This window comes from Ananas comosus, linkage group 10 (assembly GCF_001540865.1).
Source record: "Ananas comosus cultivar F153 linkage group 10, ASM154086v1, whole genome shotgun sequence".
Taxonomy (NCBI): domain Eukaryota; kingdom Viridiplantae; phylum Streptophyta; class Magnoliopsida; order Poales; family Bromeliaceae; genus Ananas; species Ananas comosus.
Window position 1 is genome coordinate 648762 of NC_033630.1, and position 22498 is coordinate 671259.

A 22498-nucleotide genomic window follows, 5' to 3' on the forward strand; every position below is an offset into this window, starting at 1 on the left:
TTGATTCGTAGTTTTAGTTGTTTATCAAAAAAAAAAGAAGTATTAAAGTACATGGTAGGTACATTATGTCCAAGGTCCTATACACATGATGGTCCTAAAAAAATGATGGTGAGTACATTATGTGGAGGGTCCCATGGACATGATTGTGGGGACATTGTGTATAGGGCCATTTTTTGTGGCCTCACCCATATATAGGCCCATTCCGTAGGAATAGAAAATATGATGGTGTGTACATTATGCGGAGGGTCCCATGGACATGATGGTGATGACATCATGTACAGGGCCCTGTTTTGAGGCCCAATCCATCTACATATCGGGACATCATCTGGGCCGTAGGATTCTATATATATTGTTGTTAAATCTCGGCCCATTAGGAGCCCTATATTCGTATAATCTACGTTTCATTTTTACTTATATAAAAAAAATTAGAAAATAAAAAAAATTATGAATCCTGCAGTGGTACATATATTGTTGGGATCTGAGGTAATGAGATAAAGAAAAAAGTAAATTATATAAAAGCAAGTATCGATCGCTATTGTGGTTGAACATAGGTAAAAAAAAAAATCCTTAGAGATACAAATTTTTTACATGAACAATGAAAAAAAATATTAAATTTGATGAAATTAAACATAACTTTGATGAGCTTATTAATTCGATCAGCAAAAATCAGTTGATTCTAAAAGGCCAAACAATTAAAGAACTTCAATAACAATAATTAATCGTTCATCCAATTCTTTTAGCTTGTCTTTTATACTTTGGGGACCAACGAAATTGGATACCTTAATCTCTAAATTTTCACATGTATTATATTTTTGTCCGTTCTTAATAAAAAGAAACTAATTTTAATACATAAAACTACTGCTAAATGTTGAAGCTTTATGCAACATTTGAGTAACTTGAACTAAGAAGAAGTTTGAGGCTCATTTGGAAAAATTACATTATGTGAAAATTAAGGATGGTTACACTTACAGATTAATGCTGTAAATAAACAAAAAAAAACAACTGAAACAAAAAATACAGGCTGATTTCATGCTTCTACTGTTGGATGCTTTACAAAGACACCATTCTCCTTATTTAAGGAATTATTAATACTCAGAACAAATCTATAAGAACAAGTCATTAATGAACAAGATAGGTGACAAGAAGCGCTACAATCATAAGAACGTAAGCTATTCCTTGGTCGATCGCCTTCCCATCGCTCGTCAAACATGGCGCTACAGCTTCACCAGCCGTTGGTTGCATCAACCCCGACACGAAAAATGTGACGAAGATCATCGCATAAACTCGAATTGAATTCATTTTTCTAAAAAAATTAAAAAATCAAAAAACTAAATATTTGGATTATGTAAATCTTAGTCTAGTTTTCTAATTTGTTGAGAGCAAGTAAAGAGGAAGAGGTAGGAATAATTCTATGGAGGGAGAGCTCTAGAGATGTTTGCTTATATAGAGGCTTAATTTAGTTTCGTGGGTTTTTGCTGGAGTATTAATTTGGACTCATGTAGACGTGCGTTAAGGTCTATTAATTTGTACCCTTTTTTTAACTATTATTTCTTCGACAAATATATTGACCGATTCTTACATTCCGATGAAAAATAGGAGTAAAAAATCCAAAAGTGGAGGTCACCTAATCATCAAATCAATTGCTAATTCGATATCTAACATTTTAATTTTATGTCGCCGTACAAAGACCGAGCATTTTAGGCCGGTTTTTTGTTTTCGTCACCAGGGGAGTCAAAACGAGTCAAACACGCACGAGCGTCTCTAATAAAAACAAGGCAAAATAATGAACTTATATAAATAAATGAAATAGCTATATATCCTATTAAATTATAAATAACAAAACTTTTGAAAAAATAAAAAGTTAAACGACTTACTTATAATTATACTAAAAAATATCATACTGAATAAGTTATGCTTGAATAACTTATTTCAACATTCAAATTGGCATAAAATCTTTCGAGATAAAAAATACATATGCTTATTTTACAACCATATAAATATAATAACTATATGAACAAAAATGTCTTAAAAGTATCTTATAACATCCACTTTACGTTAAGTCGATAGGATCTACATAGTTAGTTCAAAGATTATCGTGAAATCCAAATTTTATAAGACAAAAAAATTATGATGTACTAAAAGCTAAAAAACAATTTGTTTGCACGAGAGAATCTATTGAGAGACAACCATTGAAAGCATGCAAATGTATGGATGTTAAAACAGTAATAAAATATTGATTAGATTAATTTTTTATGAGATAATATATATATATATATAGAGAGAGAGAGTCTTACCAATATACTCTTATGATTATAAATCTATTTATACTTATAAATTTTCGATCGTTAAATTTATCTGTTTGATCATTTCCTCCCGTTAGATAATACTATTCAATCAAGCATGCATTTACTTAATTTTAGAAGAACACTATCGTCCTAATCGAAAATTGCTATTATCCCAACCGCACATCACTCCATCTAACGACTGAAAATTTATGAGAACAAAAAAAATTATACTCATAAGAATATAATAAATCTAGCCTCTATATATAGAGAGAGAGAGAGAGAGAGCAGGGTTACTGTGCTATTAGGAGCACAGCAGGTCATGTGCTCCTAACTTTCTAACCACTAATTTGATGAATGGTTAGAATGAGAGAGGGAGGAGATATTAAAGAGAAATTCAAAGAGAAGAGAAATTAAAACATCCAATTTTCCCCCAATATCTTCTCCCTCTTTCATTCTAATCATCCATCAAACTTGATTCACTGCCACGTCATCTGGTCTTATGGTCAACAAGTCCTCGGCCCACCGTGAACTACAAGTTACAAGCAGGAACCGTATATCCCAGCTTCAATTTTTTTTTTTTTTTTTTTTTTTTTTTTTTTTTTTTTTTTTTTTTTTTTTTTTTTTTTTTTTTGGTCCGACCACGTTCAATAGCGGCCTTAAACGTACCGTTTGTCTCTTTCGTTCAACTCAATCAAAAGAGGCGGCATAAAGAGGACAACATTATGCACAAAGCTACACTGATTAATTTTATTACTTAACAAAGTAAAAAAAAAACCTCCAAAACTATTTATAGCCTCCCCTACGTCTCTCCCTACCAAAACCAACAACTAAGCATATCCCATTCTTCTTTTCTAGTTCTACAGCTTCTTAATTTTCAGGAAAATTGAAGATGAGTCTATCCGTTAGAGCGTGCGCGTTGATCTTCACCGCCTTCTTCTTCTCAGGGATGATGCAGCTCACTTACGGGGAAGCAACCACAAAGCCATGTCGCGAGATCGATGGCAAAGCGATCGATCAGGGGATAGCCTACGTCCTCATGCTCGTCGCGCTTTTCGTCACTTATCTTGTTCATTAGTTATATTTATTATTAATTAGCTCGTACTTGATCAACATGAACATGCATGGGTTTTTTGTAACTTATCTTCTTCTCTTTTTTGAGAAAAAAATAGCAAGCTAGTGACATATATAAGGTGTGTTGCATTATCGTACCACATGCATATGACGGGCATTGGTTATTTTTCTAATATATAGTCATTATTTGTGTGTGATTCTTTCTATATGTATATATATATGTAGTACTTTTTGTTGAAATATATACACTATAAACATATACAGCAACTCTGTTGCATCCTTCAACACAATGCGCAACCTTTTGTTGATGATATGTCCGTTTCTGAAACTTTTTTTTTTTTTTTTTTTTTTTTTTTTTTTTTTTTTTTGAGAAATAGGTAGCAAGCTACCTGCTTCATTCATTAAGTGAAATGAATTTAGCGTACAAAATGGAAGCAGCTAGGGCCTCCAGACAGAGCCGGCTACAGTTTAACAAAACAAAACCAAAAGAAAAACGGGGACAAAAAGTAGACAAAGAGGAAGAGAAACGAACAACTCGGGACCACAAAATCGACAACGACAATGAGAGCGCGAGGGGCTTCAAAGTGTTTCGTTCCAACCTCTGATCATAGAGGCGACACGCTGAGCAGCCCAGGACACGTTATGAGCCTCATCGCTGAAGCAAATGCTGTTTCGCTCCGTCCAGACGACCCACCAAATCGCCACTAAATGAGTTAGACTTTTCGATCTTGATTTGGGCTCAAGGTTCTCGGAGATCTGTGACCAAAGCCTCCGAACATCCCCCTCTTCCGAAAAAGCCAGCAAAATGGGTCCCACTATAAAACGAAGATATCGGACAAAAATACAGTCATGGAACAGGTGCTCACAGGTTTCAGAATGTTCTGCACAGAACTTACACCATTGATCCACTGGACACCCTCGGCGAATCAATCTATCCGCTGTGAGTAATCTCTTTCGAAGTAGAATCCAGACAAACACTTTATGCTTGAGCGGGATATTTAGTCCCCAAAGGTGATCGTACAAAGGAACAATCACTCCTCCATCCGTGATAAAATCGTAAAGGGACTTAACGGAAAAAGTTTGGTTCGCGGTCCATCGCCATTTTGGTATGTCCTGCGTATTCGATGGACTATGCCTAGCGAGCAGGCTCTTGAGTAGCGCAGTCTGCTGACGGGTCAGAGGATCGGTACTTGCAGCCAGGCCTCTGGTTATGAAACGCCATCTCCATCCTCTTTCGTTCCAGCACTGTGAAACAGTAGCTTCCTGATTTGCGATTCTGCAGAATACTCCCGAAAATCTGGTACTAAGAGGGGTTTCTTCAATCCAAATGTCCGACCACCACCTGATATATTTTCCGTCACCGAGTACGTAGGAAAGACCACATTTGAACTCATCTTGACAACTCATCACACTTCTCCACCACTGGGAGTGCGGTCTGAAGGATCTTCCCTCATGTAACGGCCTTCTTCTAGAATAATATAATACGGTGATCAACCTCCCCCATAACAGATGCTTCTCATTGAAGAAACGCCACCACCATTTAGCCAGTAAAGCCTTGTTCATTGCTTCCATATCCTTGATTCCCAGACCTCCTTCTTTTCTGCTTTTACAAATCGTTTTCCACCCAACGAGACAAGAACCCCCTGAAATTTTAGAGCACCCTTTCCAAAAAAAGGACCTTCTAAGAGCTTCAATGCGATTCAGTACCCAGTGTGGCACTTTAAAAATCGCAAAATAGAATAACGGAAGATTCGCCAAAACCGAGTTAACTAGGATGAATCTCCCCCCTTGAGAGAGGAGTTTTGCCTTCCATCCGTCAATTCGCGTCTCGATGCGATTAATGATCGGAGTCCAATCGTCCTTCCGAAGTGATTTGATATGAAGCGGCAACCCTAAGTACCGAAACGGAAGTTTACCAACTCTACACCCCAATATCTTTGCGAGTCTTTTAGCTTTATTAGCCGAGGTTCCCACATGGAAAAGTTCAGTCTTGTTCATATTAATCTTGAGCCCAGAGGCCCATTCAAATATCTTCCAGATGAAACGTAAGTTACGCATCGCAAACTTTTTGGGCTCCGAGAAGAAAATAGTATCGTCCGCGTATTGCAGAATCACAGTCTGACACTCGGGTGCCGGTCCAATTCCTTGAAGCAAGTTGTTACCTCTTGCAGTTTTCGTGACCCTAGCCAAACAATCTGCCACTAGAATAAATAGATAAGGGGAGAGCGGGTCCCCCTGTCTCAGCCCTCTTCTTGTTTTTATCCATTGTGTCGGCGAGCCGTTCACTAAAATAGCGATTTTGGCATTGCAAATGCATTGTTCGATCCAGTACCGCCATTTGTCATTGAATCTAAGCCACCGTAGTATACTTTGCAAGAATTTCCAGCTAACTTTGTCGTAGGCTTTCTCAAAATCTACCTTGATACTGACGCACTCCTTATTAGTTCTAGCGCACCAGTTGAGTAGTTCAGTTGCAGTGACGAAAGAGTCAGCTAGTAGTCGGTCTTTCAGGAAGGCCGATTGAGATGGAGAGATAATCGAAGGCAACACATTCGCTAATCTGTTCGCGAGCACTTTCGAGACAATTTTTTGAATACCATTAAGGAGAGAGATTGGTCGGAAATCGTTTACTTGGCATGCTCCTTCCTTTTTGGGGATTAAACAAACATAAGAGTAGTCCGCTGGTGCCGTACAAAGATCAGAATCGGAGAGCTCTTTGAAAATATCAAATATGTTATCCTTAACCGTCTCCCAGAAGTGTTGGAAAAAGATAAGAGGGAAGCCGTCGGGACCAGGTGCCTTATCGCTACCAAGTTGAAAGGTCGCCTTTTTAATTTCGTCCATAGTAAAAGTGGTCGATATTCTGAAACATTTTTTTAGTCAGAAAATTAATCACTCCATTCAAAACCATTCAAAAAAAAACCATTTTAGTAGAGGAATTAAGCATGGCACCTCTATGATTTATTACTTTAACATGTAAAAACAAAAATTGCATCCCGAGAAAATAGAAACTTCTCCTGAAATGGGAGAAAAGGCCAATAATAATTAGTACGTACAAACCCCTTTCCAACAGCATAAATTAGAACAGAGAATGAGAATATATAGTGTTCTCACACTTGACACCATCACTTCAACCTTATTGAACGCAATCAAACTTAAAAGCAAAGTAGAGCAAAGAAACCAGAGACCTTATAACCTAACTAGCAAATTTTATTAAGGCTTCTTAAGCTCAAGTCTCTTCCTATTAGAAGGAGAATTGAACCCACCACCTATGTTGCCTTTCCATCCTTTTCCTTTGTGATGGTTCTTAATACCACTTACTATTCCATGGCGACCTACACCGATTCCGCGTAAACCACCGCCACCTCCCTCACCTAATCCGCCTCCGGCTCCGGTGCCCCCAACGCCATCACCGAATCCACCACCTCCGCCGAACCCACCGCCTGCTCCGCCACCAATACCACCACCTGCACCACCTCCTCCGCCGAATCCACCTCCGGCTCCGCCACCAATACCACCACCTGCGCCACCTCCGCCGCCGAACCCACCTCCGGCTCCACCACCAATACCACCACCTACGCCACCTCCGGCTCCGCCACCAATACCACCTCCTGCGCCACCACCTCCGCCAATACCACCACCTGCACCACCGCCTGCACCAATTCCACCTCCGGCTCCACCACCAATACCGCCTCCCGCCCCGCTGCCTCCGCCAATTCCTCCGCCGGCTCCACTGCCAATACCACCACCAATGCCACCTCCTGCACCACCACCAATACCACCACCGATGCCGCCTCCGCCACCACCGCCAATACCACCACCTGCACCACCAGCTACGCCGCCAATTCCATCCCCGCCGCCCCCGCCTACGCCGATCCCAACCCCCGCACCGACTCCGCCACCGACACCGATCCCGCCGCCACCTCCACCGCCGATCCCAATCCCACCGCCACCCCCTGCGCCCACGCCCATCCCACCACCACCGCCGCCACCACCAATCCCACCGCCTATTCCACCACCAACACCTCCGCCAATGCCACCGCCACCACCAATCCCACCGCCTATTCCACCACCAACACCTCCGCCAACGCCACCGCCACCACCAATCCCACCGCCTATTCCACCACCAACACCTCCGCCAATGCCACCGCCACCACCAATCCCACCGCCTATTCCACCACCAACACCTCCGCCAACGCCACCGCCACCACCAATCCCACCGCCTATTCCACCACCAACACCTCCGCCAATGCCACCGCCACCACCAATCCCACCGCCTATTCCACCACCAACACCTCCGCCAACGCCACCGCCACCACCAATCCCACCGCCTATTCCACCACCAATACCTCCGCCAACGCCACCGCCACCGCCAACTCCACCACCTCCACCAATCCCACCTATTCCACCGCCGACTCCACCACCGCCACCAATCCCACCACCTCCTCCTCGTCCCTTTCTACCTTTCCCTGCACAATCCTCAACCCTTAGTGTGCCAGAATTAAACACTAGCTTCTTCCCGCTCTCTCTTCCTACCTTCACCCAACTCTCATTGCCCATAACGTTCACTACCCAACCCAATACAACCAAGAAGATCAAAGCTCGCTTTCCCATACTAGCTGTAGTAGTAGTAGTAGAAGAAGAAGAAGAAGGAGAAGCCATTAGAGATGCGGACGTATATTCATGTAGCATACACCGCTGGGTTTAAATAGAGGAGCTTGGAGGGACTAATTTGAACTTTTTTGGATTCAAATTAATTGTCCTTGTTTCGGGAAGCTGTAAGGATTCAGGTGGCGGGTAGAGAACAAGACAAGTTGGTGTTTAAATGCTGCGCCGCTTTACATGAAAAAGCGCTTTTTGGAGTAGCTCCTCCCCGCCTTCTACGTGAGGGGAGTGAACCCAGTATTAATGCATGGCCACCTTTCTCTCTGTCTCTATGAACTTTCTAATTATTATGGTATTGTTACTTTGTCTTGGAAAGACGCAATTGGAGAGAGAAAGAGAGAGGAGGAATGTGGAGACAATAATAGCTAGGGTGTTGAGATGAGAAAATGAAACTTTATATTAATTAGGTTAATTAGGTTTGATCGAGGGTGGTAGGAATGTTTAAGCGCCACTTTGTCGCTCTTTTGCTTCTACTTTTAGCCGACTTAATTTTGAAATGAGCGTGTTCTATGCGTCTTTTTTAGCACAAAAAATTTTTGCATGAATGTAAAAAAAAAATTATATCTTACTTTAAGTAGAGACTTTGACCAATAAATTTTTTTTAAGAGAAGGGTAGCACGCTACCCGCTTTATTCATTAAGGACGTGAATTAAACTACATGGGTGAGGTAGCAAGGCCTCGGCAAGTGACGAGAAGATGCGAAAAAAAAAAAAGGAGGGGGGAAAAGAGGTACTATTGGGTCAGTCGATCTGGCGTAAGTTTCATCCGCACGTCCTGAAAATCGCCCCATTCCGGAGGTCCAAGGTGATCCACCACGCAGCTATAAGTCCTATGAAACGACGTACTGAGATCGAGGAGGGTCTATTTATTTCAACCCATCTGTCCCAAACCATTCGCACATCATCTCCCAGGTCCCCGAGTTGGAATTTCTCCTGGGTGTTTGCTATAAGGTATCTCGAGATTACACACTGAGAGAAAAGGTGATCGACGGTTTCCTCTTCCAGACCACACAACATGCATTTTGTATTTCTAGTCCAGCCTCACTTAACCAAATTGTCAGTTGTGAGCAGTCTCTTCTTTAGGACCAACCAGTAGAACATTTTCACTTTTAGAGATAATAAATTAGTTTGGAAATTATAAATAGAACCATAAAATTTTGAAAATAAAATTTTTTAAAAGAAGTTAAGCATAATACTTCTTCTGAAAGCTCTACTAACACAGTATTTCATTCAACAGCACTGCATTCCTTGCGCGGACGAGGGGACCAAGTTGTTTTGGCAATAAAGTTCCGTAGTCGATCGAATATCTCGGGCCGAGCCCAACACGGTAAATTTGGGTCTGGTCAATCCACATCCTTCATTTCAAAGCTCAATTATGGACAAAATGCACATGCTAATAAAAAATTATTAAGGCTCAGTGCATAATAAAACAACCCATGCAACTTGTCCTCGGTTCTTTGTTAAATAAAAAAATTACCCACACGTTTATCCCTTAAAAAGGAGAAAAATAATTTAAAAAAAAAAATCTCGCTCGACTGGGTCACCAAATAAACTGATCCAAATCTAGCCTAGAGCTCGCTCGTGTTTGGCTCAATCACACGGCTCCAGTTGCATGCGCGGTCACTGTCTAGTCAATCAAATCGTGACCGCCGATTTAAAATTTCGAATACGTAGGGTTGGATTTGAAATTGAAACTAAAGCTCTTTCCCTCCTCGAAGACGCTGCTCTATAAAAGGAGATCCCATCGCCCCTATTCCCGCGATCTCCTCTCTCTCTCTCTCTCTCTCTCTCTCTCTCCTTCCTTTGAGCTCTCGCGATGGAGCATTCGAAGGCGATCCTCGCGGCTCCCGCCCCCTCTGAAACCCTAGCCGCTTCCCAAGGCGAATCCCTCATCTCAGCTCTCCTTTACGGTACGATCTCTCCCACGAAACCCTAGATTCTTAGATCGTGCTCATCTTCGATCGCGATCTCGTGAGAGATTTGATCGAAAGCCGTTTTAAGCTTCTTATAATGATTTCATGCGATCAATCTCGTTTTTCCCGTTGCATCATTTGATATCTGATGGATTCCCTTGATATATGTACACGGAATTACATATCTAAGCCAATCCCTATTGATTCGAATTCTGCCAAAGAGGAATTGACGTTGAATTCTGGAATTGATGTTGAATTCTAGTAGTTTTTTTATTAATTTCATAACAAATGTGAAATTAGATGCGTTCACTCCTCGGATTTGTGATTTGACATGAAAAAAAGCTTCTCGGGAGTTCTAGTTTTGGTTATGAGAGATCAACGCTAGTGTTGATGTGTTTCCACCATACTACATGCTCACGAGCTTTGATTGTTGAGTAGTTCTGCAACAAACTTACACTAACGTGAATTTTAGGGCATAATTCGAGTAATTATGGTAGAACTCTCATAATGGACTCTGAATATTAATGAATTATAAAAAACTTAATTGTAGAGTTTGGAAACAAAATGATGCACTCTGATTTACTCTTCAATTCTTGTTCAAATGAACCTGTTCTGTAGCAATGTACCCATTAAGTATACAATATAGTCAGTTAAGTATATATGCTCATATTGGTATATGCTGTGAATATTTTGAGTGATTAATTGATCTCTGTTCTTCATTTTAGTATCAGTTTTTTAAATTAATCCTGTTATTTGGTGAGCAGATGTGTCTCAACAGGTACAAGGAGCTATTCAGAACATGCTTAAGATGACCAGGTGAGCTTTGTAATGCTAACATTATTTATTTTTACAAATAAATAATCTATTTGATTGTGTGAACAATGTTGATTCCGAAACATCTGATAAATAGTGAGATCGAACAAAGCTCTTGCGAGATAATGGAAGAGATCAAGAAATGCAAGGAGTCCGTGGCCGTTAGAAATAACATCTTAGAGGAGGAGAGAGACCGTTTCAAGAAAGCCGCAATGGCTGTGTTGGAAATGCTTAATGGAAGTGAGGCGCTTTGAGAGGTTTGCATCTTCACTCATTTTGCAGCATAGTAGTTGTGGCTTTTAGTTGTATAGCATCTCAGTGATTCCTTCCTGTGAATTTTGAATATTGTGAGTATTGGTTTGGCTTTGTAACAGACTTAAATTTTACTTAGCTCACATGTTGTTCTCTTAATTGGATGCTATTCACAGACAGAGAATGTGAAGAGTTTGATAAGAACAAAAGGTGACAAACAATCTTTTGATCCTGTTGGCATATATTAATAAAGATTAATACATCAACTCACTATGAATTATTTTTGCATGAGGATAATTGTTTTATGTTGTTATAAACGGTGATAACATTGAAAGATTAATGTGAATTATTTGTATGTCATATAAATGCTCCAAGGTAGGAACTAGGAAATGTAGTTGCTTACACTCACGGCCTAATTGTTTCTCTCAGATGGTAGGCAAATATAAAGCTCTGTTATACTTGATTATTTTTACTTTGTTTCTCTGAGATGAGTTTAGCTGAATAGATCAGATTATCGATTCTTCTTTTGCCATCTTTCTCTTTTCCAATTTTTAGGAGCAAATATTTTCTTTATTGCCTAATACAACACAGGATGTTTCCCATGCCAATCGTAAAATCTAGGCATTACAAATGGCACCTTCTCTAGTAGAGGATTTCCTTTGTTTCCTTTAGTTTGCTGGCATTACTAAGATATCTTTTCCTTCTCGCTGAGCAAGCTTTTTGGTTTTTGTGAATAAGTAATGATAAATCATTAGAATTAACAAGAGCATTTTACGAAAAGATTGAGCATGCTTGTACTCAAGTACTTGAACATTGAAACCAATGCGTTGTTTATGAAATCATTAATTTAATTCAGGTATGCTCCCAAGATTTGTCTGTGCGTGGAAAGGAAATATTGTTATTAATTTTTCCATTTTTGAGGCGGCACCCTAGATTTTTTGGACAGATTTATTTTCTTTCTCATCCATTTTGATTTTCATATAAAAAAGAACATAGTATTATAGCACATCTTTGCTCAATATATATACAGGTGGATAATATGATTGCACTTCTCAAATCTGGATCACAAGGATCTATTCAAAATTTGCAACTCAAAAAGAGTTTTCCACATCAAAATTTACAAAATAACTTTCTTATCCTCATTTAACTGATCTATATTGGCTCTTAAGTTCATGCCACAGACAAAGCAAGGTATCAGAAGCATCCTCATCCCAGCATGCTTCATTAATCCCTGAAACACCCAGAAGCGTCTTTAGCCACTCTTCATGAAGGGTTGAAAACTCTGATCTCCCTTCGCTCGACTTGAAATTGTCAGAGATCTTTAGTCTCATATTTTGGCCAGACTTTGAAGCAGCTTCGACAATTATTTTTGGAATCCCTGCCATTTGGGCAACTTGCAAGCCATAGCTCTCTGAGCAGGCTCCATGAGCAAGCCGATAGAGAAAGATTAATTCCCTGTCACCGTTAAAAGAGCTTCCATTTTTTGGCATGAAGGTGTAGGCCATGTGTTGCAAGCTCACGTGAGGATGCGAAGCAAATTCTTTTGTGAGGGGATGGTAGTGGGTAGCGAAAAGCAAGCGGCAGCATACCCTTTCCACAAGATGGCGAAATACCTGGAAATACATTTTGGTGCTTAAGATCTCGAACATAACAAGTGTATAAATAAACATAAGCTGATTACTAATGCCTTTATGACATGAGAATTTAATACTTACAGCATAAGCAATGGCATATCCATCAAATGTGCTTGTTCCTCTACCAAGCTCATCGAGCAACACGAGAGAATCTCGAGTAGCATTTCTAAGGACTGATGCTGTCTCAGCACACTCAACAAAAAAAGTACCTGAAAGAAAAAAAAAAAAGGTTACTATATTTGCAACTTGCAATAGAGAAAATTTACCGTGCTTTTTAGTCACCCACTTTCACCAGACATGATTCTATCAGTTGCACCAAGCCTTGTGAAGATAATATCGGCAGGTGACAGAACACAGGATTCGCAAGGCACATAACAACCCAGCTGCAAAAAAATCAACACGGGAGGCAAAGCAAGTCAAAGACAAGGTTAAATATAAATTTAGTCTCTGAAATTTGACCCTGATACCAATTATACACTGAGTTTCAATTTTGACAAATTAATGCTTGAAGTTTGTTCCACATAACGTATGTGTTTGTGCTAGTCTACTGTCTTTGGAGAGACCATGTCAGAATCACTGAATCTAAAAAAGTTGTCATATTAGAGTCTGCTAACTTAGGATGATGCTATCGGCGTCCTACGTTCAAGACAAGAATACTTGTTTATGCAGGACATAACAACTATAACTGAAAAACATGACAAAGCAATTATAGGTGTTGAACAAAAGGTCTAGATTTGTAATTATCTCTTATGTTTGTCTTCGATAACAAGAGAAATTAGCATTAAATAAAGCAAAAGCTTCTGAGTAAATAACTAACCTGTGCCAAAATAACAGATAGACAGGTGGCACGCATCAAAGTTGATTTCCCACCCATATTTGGTCCAGTCAGCAGCAAAGCGGAAAGATTTTGGCCAGTTGAATCCTCACCAAGAGAGATGTCGTTGGGAACTAACCCATTCTCACATTCTGCGATGGCATATGGATGCCACAGACCTTTCATTCGAAGTATGGGTCCTTTATCTTCTTGGTTTGATTTCATCGAATATGAATTACTACAAAGAAAAATTGGCCTGCTCATAGAGCAGTGTGAAGAAATCGTGGTTGATGCAAAGGACTGAAGCACATCCATGCAGTTGAGCACGTCAATGACCTTTGACCATTCAGTAGCCTTTCCAATGAAGAGATCGACTAAAACAGCTAAAGTGTCAGCATCCGAATCTTTCACAACATGATCCTAATCAGAATAAAAAAAATTAGAAGAGTCAAAATATGAATTGTTCTGAGTAAATTGCATCACTGATACGATTTCTAAATCAGACAGAATAACCATTTCTGCATCTCCTTTCAATTGCAGCCACTGTTAATTGAATGTTAGGCGAATAGAAAAGTGTGGAAATTCTGCTATAGCAGGAGGCTGAAGTGAGACCTTGAGCCCCAAAACCTTAATTTCCAATTCGGAGCTTTTGCTTTTGCTATAGAGTAAACTATTGAGGAGATCTTAATATGGCTCCTCTCCTAATAACACTACTCAAAACAACACTTCATCATACAAAACTACACCCTCCGGTAGAGCCCAATCAGCTTTAAGCGTAAAATATGGAAGATATGCTATAGAATATGATGTCAAAGAGTTAAAAGCTAAGTCTATGTGACTTGTTTACTAACTTGATTATGATAGGTCATCACTTGCTCACATGCAGATTACGCTGCTACTAGACCCTATATAGATTAGTATGTGTGGAGGGCTCAACGCAGCGTATCCGCACAATGCAGGTGGCATGCACCACTTGTTAGAAAAACAAAGATAACCCAATTTAGATGGGACAAAAATTAGATGGATTTTTCAGACAAATAACCTGGTATTGAGGAAAGTCATCATCCAAAGCTACTTCAAACTGATGCACTAGTTCGCACAGACTGCTAAGGGTTTGAAGATTGACAACTTTTGATAGTGATAAGATTTCATGATCTTCTTTCTGCAAAATATTCAGCAAGTCTATTCCAATTCGAAGACCTTTGACAAGAGACCCGAATGTTTTCACCTGAAATATAACAGAGTCCAGATGTTAAGATCAGTCAAATGGTCATGATATAGCTATCTCCTTGAGTAACAAAGTAAAAGACAATCACTCTACAGATAAACTTCCAAAATGTTTAGAAATTTACTGTACATTAAGAGAACCACCAAAAATTACATTTATTGGATGAGTTGCACGCAATGGGAACATTCAAACAATATGTATTTATCAAAACACAAATATTATATAAAAGTTTACAAGAGCAGCAATTATTTGAGTTAATGTGCATATGTTGCCTTTAAAGCACGCAAAAGAGAAGATTAGTGTGAATTACCCGTTGTTTTAATACTCTATCTCCAATCAAAGGCAAGAGGAGAGCTGATGATGAACCAACAGTAGACTTAACTCGCCCTAACAGTCTCTCAAGGTCTGGAATCCTACGAAGATGCTGAACAACAATAGAGACTAAACCTGAATTTTTTATGAATCCCTCGACAATATTAAGCCTATCGTTGATATCGTCAATGTCCTTTAGCGGATGGCAGATCCACCTTCTCAAAAGCCGTTTACCAGATGCAGTTATACAATGATCAAGATGTTTGTACAACGTACCTGCACCAAAAAAGAAAGAGCAAATAATGAAAATACAGAAACAATATCTCAAACTGAATATGATAACAGCAGTAGAAGCAAATATGTGAGTGGGAGAAAAGTTGGATACAAACCGGATAAGCCACCATCAATGTTATTGTGGAAAATTTCAAGATTCACAAGAGTTTGACCATCCATTCTTAGGCAGCTTTTGTAGATGTGGTAAGGGGAAAGTTCGCCATTCCTAAGAGCATCATCTAGCTGTTTGCAGATGGCAAAATTAGAATCAAAGAAGGATGTTCAAGCTGTAACTAAATCCCAGAAGTATTACTCAATAGTTTTAACGGATAAATCAAAATCCTCAACAAGACCCTTTCGCATGGAGGTCCCAATTGGTTAATATGTATAGGATAATCAAACAGTTTCTGAAAACAATACAAAAAAAGGACTACGACTGAAACGTAAAACTATAAACATACCGACCTGTAGAAAAGAGAAATTGGAGTTCATAAGACTGTTAAAGGTAAAGTATCCAGATATTGATACATAGTCCCTAAACCTTCGCTTTAAACACCTAATTCTCAAGAAGCAACTTTACCTCAATCCCTGAACTTTCTCATATATTGCAATTTATCCCTAATCGCTAAAAAAATCTGACTACATGAATTTTCGAGAGCACTGATTTTTAACCCTGTTTCAAGATCACTGATTTTTAACCCTGTTTCAAGATCACTGATTTTTAACCCTGTTTCAAGATCACTGATTTTTTAACCCTGTTTCAAGATCACTGATTTTTAACCCTGTTTCAAGAGCACTTATTTTACATGAGAAGGGGTCAAATGGGCAGTTTATAGAATTCTTTGATGCTCAGGGATGGAATATTGAAACAGTACAACAACTATCTGCATAATTTACCTTAAACCTATTTCATACTTTAGCTAATTTAAGGGATGTCAGACTAACTAGGAAACGGAAAGAAAAGAGGAAAAGAGAAATCACCCTCACCATAAGCCTGGACAGGTGGCCAACTAGTCCACCAAGAGCAGACATAACAAGGTCATGATTCCCCAAAGAATCAAGAGCTGAAAACCATGAGTCTGACAATGCTCTAAAATACCCTTTAGTATGTATCAACTTTCGAACTTCAGCGGCTTCCAAGAAATCTGCGCTAGGTAGTGGTGTCAGTTGCATCTTAACGGAACCTGCATTTTAAGAGAAATTAATAGAGCATTTTATATGTGGTTCAATGACCAATGGCAACTGACCACCACTATTCATTGTAAATAACAAATATGTTCTAAGATACTACTTCACCACCGAATCATATTTGAGGCTCTACTCCTATTAATTATAATTTTTCCAATCTCACATCATCCACTCTATAAACTTTTCTAACATCTTCACCATCTTGTTTCAATGACAACCAAAAGACCATCTATGAGCCTCCATATATACCTTGTCAAATAATCAAGTGTTGGGTTTGTGCATATTGTATTGATCAAAAGCTAATGCTCTATGTCCAACTCTGGTCTACTCCAGAGTCATCACCATCTCAACAAGTTTCAACATACCAATAAGAATCTCGAAATTATATTTCTTGGGGTAAGAGGCACGAGATAAGAGGCACAAGATAACTCAAATGAGTCATATATTTATCAGCTGTGATTAAACTATTTTGCATGACCATCAAAGAGTACTATCTGATAATCCAAACAGTGCTTACCTGCTGAAGCATATTTAGTGAGTGCCATGTGAGTTTCTTTAGAAAGCCCTGAGACAATGAACTACCAAATTTTAGTTTGCAAACCAACAACTTAATAGAAAGTCCTTTTGTTCAAATCTGAGTTATATAGCCTGAGATAATGAAACAACATTCAACAACTTATTAAGTCCATTTTTGGCTCAAACCTGAACTTTCATAGATTACTTCTCTTGGAGAAACCTGCAAAAAGGATGCATTAATAAATTGTGGAAGTCCATTGGACCAAGAGAATCAGATGAACAGGAGAACTTACTTGCATCAGCAAAGCACCTATAGCTGCACAAGAATCATCATCAAAGATGGAGCCAACCCAAAATTTCAGAGAAGCATGATCCAGAAAAGCAAATCCATATTCAGTTGAACCTTTCTCAGAAACCCTATTTCCCTATACGTAAATTGGAAAGAGAAAAATAAAACCTTGTGTGAAATACTTAAAGTATGCATTTACGACCAGCATTACACTTTTGTCAAAAGACTGGCGTGACACAATTTGGAAGGTTTAAATCAGTTTGATAAGTGTATGTCAAATCCAAGAGAAATAGCAACTCCACCAAATGCTAACTATAAGATAAAAAATCTGTGAAATTAAAACACCTCTTTTAGAGCAAGAAGGTGGACGGCATCTGGTCCCACGCTGCCATCAACCAAAGTTGATGGTGTGGATACATGAACTAACTTCCTCTGTATAACCTGAAGAGACAACGTTTATATTACAACATAAGATAAAACAAACAGATAAAACAATTGGACGACCTTTATAGTCTGAAACAAATAAAACAAACATATGGAATCAAGCCAATTGGGCACTTAAGCACAACAATTCTGGAAGGATCAGATCTGTACAACATCTTAATAAATAACTACAATAGTAAATGAACCTGAAATGCATCTTAAATCATCACGAAGAAGAGTTTAAGAGATAAACTTACCACTGCATCTTCTCAACTAATTTATTGTTTTTAGCAAAAGGTAGTGAGTAACCTAATTCATTCATCTGGCCAATGAACAAGACTACAAGTTTGTCAGATTATTGGACAACATTTATATTCTGAAACAGATAAAACAAACATATGGAATCAAAATCCATTGGGCACTTCAGCACAACAATTCTGGAAGGATCAGATCTGTACAACATCTTAATAAATAACTACAATAGTAAATGACCTTCAAATGCATCTTAAATGATCACGAAGAAGAGGTCAAGGGATAAACTTACCACTGCATCTTCTCAACTAATTTATTATTTTTAGTAAAAGGTAGCAAGCTACTTGCTTCATTCATCTGGCCAATGAACTAGACTATGAACTAGACTACAAGTTTGTCATATCACCAAATTTTTAGCGACTGGAAACGTATTCAATAACTAAAATAGCCTATGAGAAAAGAAACACAAGAAAAAAGGCAGAACCAAAGAATCCTTCAATTTAGATGACGGATAGTCTATGTGATACAAAAGCTTATAACTAAAACTAAAAGACAGGACCAAACTCTTGGAACTAAGCAAAGTGATAGAAAGCTACAGACAATATTTACACTAGAGAAAAATAAAAGAACTGGCAGACTAAACATTAAGATGTCATGGTATCGCATGGAGTATGCTTTTGATATTGATAGGAGGAAAAATAGCAAAAATATCCATTTAAGTTTGCTAATAGGCATCGCTAGAAGAGAACCAATAATGTATTGTTAGATCTTTATTACTTACAGAATTTGGTCCTCTAGCTTTGGCCTGGTCAGAGGTCTCTAGCTGCTCAATTCTTCCAACTTTATACCTACGATCAATGTAGAGATTATAAATAACTGGTAGATAAGAGGATTGCCAAAGTAATTATGTTTCACAGGGCATTCAACAGTAGCATGACTTTCTGCATATCAGGAAACAATTGGCTAGTTAATTACTAAAAGAGTTTCCAATTGAAATTTTGCATCTTGAATACATGCAATCAACTAAGAAAAGACAGGACAAGTGTCCAATATATTGTGATATATGAAAGAACATGTGCCTTCTAGCTAATAATGGCCTGACAATATAAGTGCAATTGCATAGAGAATTCAATTAAGAAACTGAGGATGAATCCAGAAAACAAGTTCCTTACCCTCGAGCTATAAGCTTCTGAACAGCTTCATCAATGCCTGCTTCAGAAATACCAACCTGTACATGACGAGCATGGATGAGAAGTTGTATAAGCAATGATGGTTTGTTGTAAAAACTGGAGTATTGAGTCCTTGCTCCCTGATTGTATCAATAACCAATGAACTAAGAAATGTTTTTCAAGTTGAGGCCTCATAAATACATATTAGCTGTCAACAATCTCATTAAGCTGGTGGGTGTAAATATTACCCTCATGGCTGATTTTGACCATCGAAAGCATGATATAATGCAGTGGAAGAAACAAAGCAATTGCGCATGTGAGTGCCGTTGATCAGAAGTGTGCAAGTTAGATGAAAATCATGAGGCCAAATAATACGTCTTAGCTACATAAAAATAAACAATACGTCTTAGCTACATAAAAAAAAAAGAGTCTTAGCTACATTACACAATACTGCTATAATAAACATGGCTTTTCCTTTTAAGCATATAAGAGATGTACCTGTCTGCATTTGCCCACACCACTAATAGTCATTTTCCAGTCAAGCTCTTTCTGGCCAATCTCAGCATCTAGCTCATACAGCTCATAAAATTTACCCTGTGAATTAGGAAATACAAATAATGAGTACAAACAATGCTCTAGATATTTAATTTCCTTGGTGAAACTGCAAGCCAGCCTGCTTTGCTAAAAACCAAAAGAGCCCGCAATGCCAGTAATAGAAAATGTGAAAGCTGCTTTTGATGGAAAGAATTAGCAATAAAAGAAGCATCATAGAATTACAAACAATTAGGACAAGCAAATAACAAGCGAATAAAACAAGCAATGAAAAGCATATTCTAGGATTGAAATAGAATAAATTCATCAACAGTTCGAGATGATTAAAAAGAGGTAAGATGCATATGTATTTTGGATCCACAATTTACCTATCTGGTTTCACATGTTATAGACCAGAAAAGATTTTGTTTTAAAATTTTGAGATACACCAATAAATGATCAAAGCCTCACCATTCCAGTCGAACTAAACTTAACATAAGAGTCATTTCACTCTATAAAATTCTTCCATCCACTTGCGACTCCAGGAGTAAAGCATCATAATTAGTGTACCATTAAATGAAATAAATTTATGATTGTCACTTTTAGTGATATCTAATATATCAGTTCTCTTTTTTGGTTCTCAAAGAGCCTATCATTTGGCTGTCAACTAAAGAATCACGTAAAAAAACATATGGAACCATGAGGTTATATATGGCATACAAGGCAATTTCTAATAAAACAAATAGCCGATTGTGAGTTTAGACAGGACCGTGTAACCATTTAGCATGTAATTGCAACAATTATTGCCACAAGAGAGTTAACAATTATTTTACCAAGTAAATATTGTTTTCCACATCAAAGAATTTTGCAGATTACATAGGATATCATAATAATTCATTAGAAACTTACTACTTTGAAAAAGAGGACAACATCCATGTATTTGCATTTCTCGCTCCAATACTGCTTTTGAGATGCTGACATCTTTTTCAATGCATCAGGTGGAATGTATAGAGTTCTCTTGTCATAAAATGGGTCGTCTGCTCGCCTTCCATTTGCATCTCTAATTCTGGAAGGATTGAGCCACTCAAATTTGCTGCTTACACTTTCAGAAGCTTCACTTTGAGCCTTCTTTTCAATTAGAGAATCATGAAGTGACTTCGCCCTTTTGCTAGAACATAGAGAGGGAGAGCCCTGCTTATTGTTCATGTCAAGGCAATCTTCTTGAACCCGCTTGAAACGAGGAACACGCGGCCGCATAGCTGGGGTTTCTGGGCCCAAATTATCTGCATCGAGATCAAATTGCAGAGGACCTTCTCCATTGAAGTCAGTGGAAGACACCGTAATGAACGTCTTTGAACGTTCTGTCAAAGGAGTTTCAGTTTTTACACATTCACTGCTCTCACCAAGAGGCCTGGTGTCAAAATTCAAGGAACCAGAGGCCTCTTTGTTTCTGCAAATCATAGAAAAAGAGTTAGGATTTTTCATGGAGAGCAACTTAATATAAGTATGTAACTACATTACATGTGATACAATAAGATAGTGTTTAAGATCAGTAATCCAGTTTTAATGATAGCTTCTCGTCGGTACCGTCCGAGCACCAGAACACCCTTTCTACATTCTGGTGGAAAAAAAAAGGACGAACAATAAGGGCCTAAGGGGAAATCCATAGAGAATACTCCGTTACTCCACACTCAGAGTTTTAGACAGGTCCATAAATTAAAATATCCTCCAATTAGTTAATCCATGAGATAAATATAGTCTCCAAACAAAAAGATGCAAACTAAATCCTGAAATAAGTGAATAAGCCACATATAGGTAAGATGCAAACTAAATCCTGAAATAAGTGATAAGCCACATATAGGTACAATCAAGAGCTCATTTCAGAAAAGGAGAAGACGTAGAGCTGGAGCAATCGTTAACCTAGTTCAGGAAGGAACACGTACTCCCTCATTAAGTATCGTCAGATAGTTCCATAGATCTAAGCATCGTTTAATTCGTGAATCAATGTTATGTAATTCATACTCCAAACAAAATGATGCAAACTAAATCATGAAACTAAGTAAGAAGGAACGTAGGAAAACGATCGAAAGCTCATTTTAATTCTTAAAAAAAAGGAGAACGATCCAGAGCTGGAGCACTCGTAACCCTAGCTTAGCAACGCACACATACCCCTTGATCGAGCTCTCCGATCTGTTTCCTCTAGCAAACTTCTGCATGATGCTCGAGATCGGCCGAGCTCCACCGCCTCCGCCATTGTTCGCCGGGAAAAATGGCCGGCGCAACTTCTCCGGCGGCGTATCGGTCCCTCGGATCTCGGGGAACGCATCGCGGAGCGGCTTCTCCGCTACGGAGTCCACCGGCGGCGGATTCCGGCGGTGGATGGGATCAGGATTCGGAGAAGCTCCGCCGTGGGATCTCTCCGTCTCCGACGAGGGCCTGCGGAGGAAGGAGAGGATGGATCTCTGGCGCTGCATCGTCGCTCTACTCTACTAAAGAGAGGAGAAGAGGGAAAGCCTTTTCACGGTGGAAGGGTTTGGGGATCGAACATTTTGGAATGGCTACTTCGGGAGTGGGTTTATATAGGGAAGCGGGGAAGTGGGAGGTGTTTGGCGGCAATGGAAATTGGAATCAGAAAAAATTCGAAAATTAAGAAAATTAATGCCGTAGAGGGGAATGATACGAGTTTGAAAGTGACGAGACGATTCAGTGTAACGGTCGTATACTAACGAGCTCCGAGTGATGATGGTCGGCCCAAACCGTAGCTGAAATGGACGGAGTGGAAAACGGGCCGGGCCGGTGCTGAGTCATTTTGAACTCGATCCTCTTCCCCTACGCTGAGCACATATGGTCCGAGCTTCATTTCGGCTCGCG

At 39.1% G+C, this 22498-nt stretch overlaps 3 protein-coding genes across 6 annotated transcripts; 1 reads left to right on the forward strand and 2 right to left on the reverse strand.

The window, feature by feature from the left end:
• LOC109716590 (glycine-rich cell wall structural protein-like) lies at positions 6570-8018 on the reverse strand. The gene has a single exon (XM_020242121.1). The coding sequence runs from the start codon at positions 8016-8018 to the stop codon at positions 6570-6572; it is 1449 nt and encodes a 482-aa protein (XP_020097710.1).
• LOC109716886 lies at positions 9792-20708 on the forward strand. 2 transcript variants are annotated; one of them, XM_020242492.1, is made up of 4 exons: positions 9792-9930; positions 10698-10749; positions 10844-11003; positions 20626-20708. In XM_020242492.1, exons 1-3 carry the CDS (start codon positions 9837-9839, stop codon positions 10998-11000), a joined length of 303 nt encoding a protein of 100 aa, XP_020098081.1. In that variant the 5' UTR covers positions 9792-9836; the 3' UTR covers positions 11001-11003; positions 20626-20708. The 2 variants fall into 2 exon arrangements, with proteins under 2 accessions (XP_020098081.1, XP_020098080.1); XM_020242491.1 differs by lacking the exon at positions 20626-20708 and having other exon boundaries at positions 10844-11824.
• Positions 11980-22260, reverse strand: LOC109716885 (DNA mismatch repair protein MSH7). 3 transcript variants are annotated; one of them, XM_020242489.1, is made up of 17 exons: positions 21797-22260; positions 20537-21077; positions 19595-19690; positions 19100-19155; positions 18709-18775; positions 17598-17693; positions 17257-17388; positions 17156-17183; positions 16965-17012; positions 16247-16443; positions 15376-15502; positions 14985-15262; positions 14489-14674; positions 13450-13866; positions 12919-13015; positions 12714-12841; positions 11980-12611 (listed from the first exon to the last, which is right to left on the reverse strand). In XM_020242489.1, the coding sequence occupies exons 1-17, from the start codon at positions 22099-22101 to the stop codon at positions 12138-12140; spliced, it is 3273 nt and encodes a 1090-aa protein (XP_020098078.1). In that variant the 5' UTR covers positions 22102-22260; the 3' UTR covers positions 11980-12137. The 3 variants fall into 3 exon arrangements, with proteins under 3 accessions (XP_020098078.1, XP_020098077.1, XP_020098079.1); XM_020242488.1 differs by having other exon boundaries at positions 17150-17183; XM_020242490.1 differs by lacking the exon at positions 12919-13015 and having other exon boundaries at positions 12383-12611; positions 17150-17183.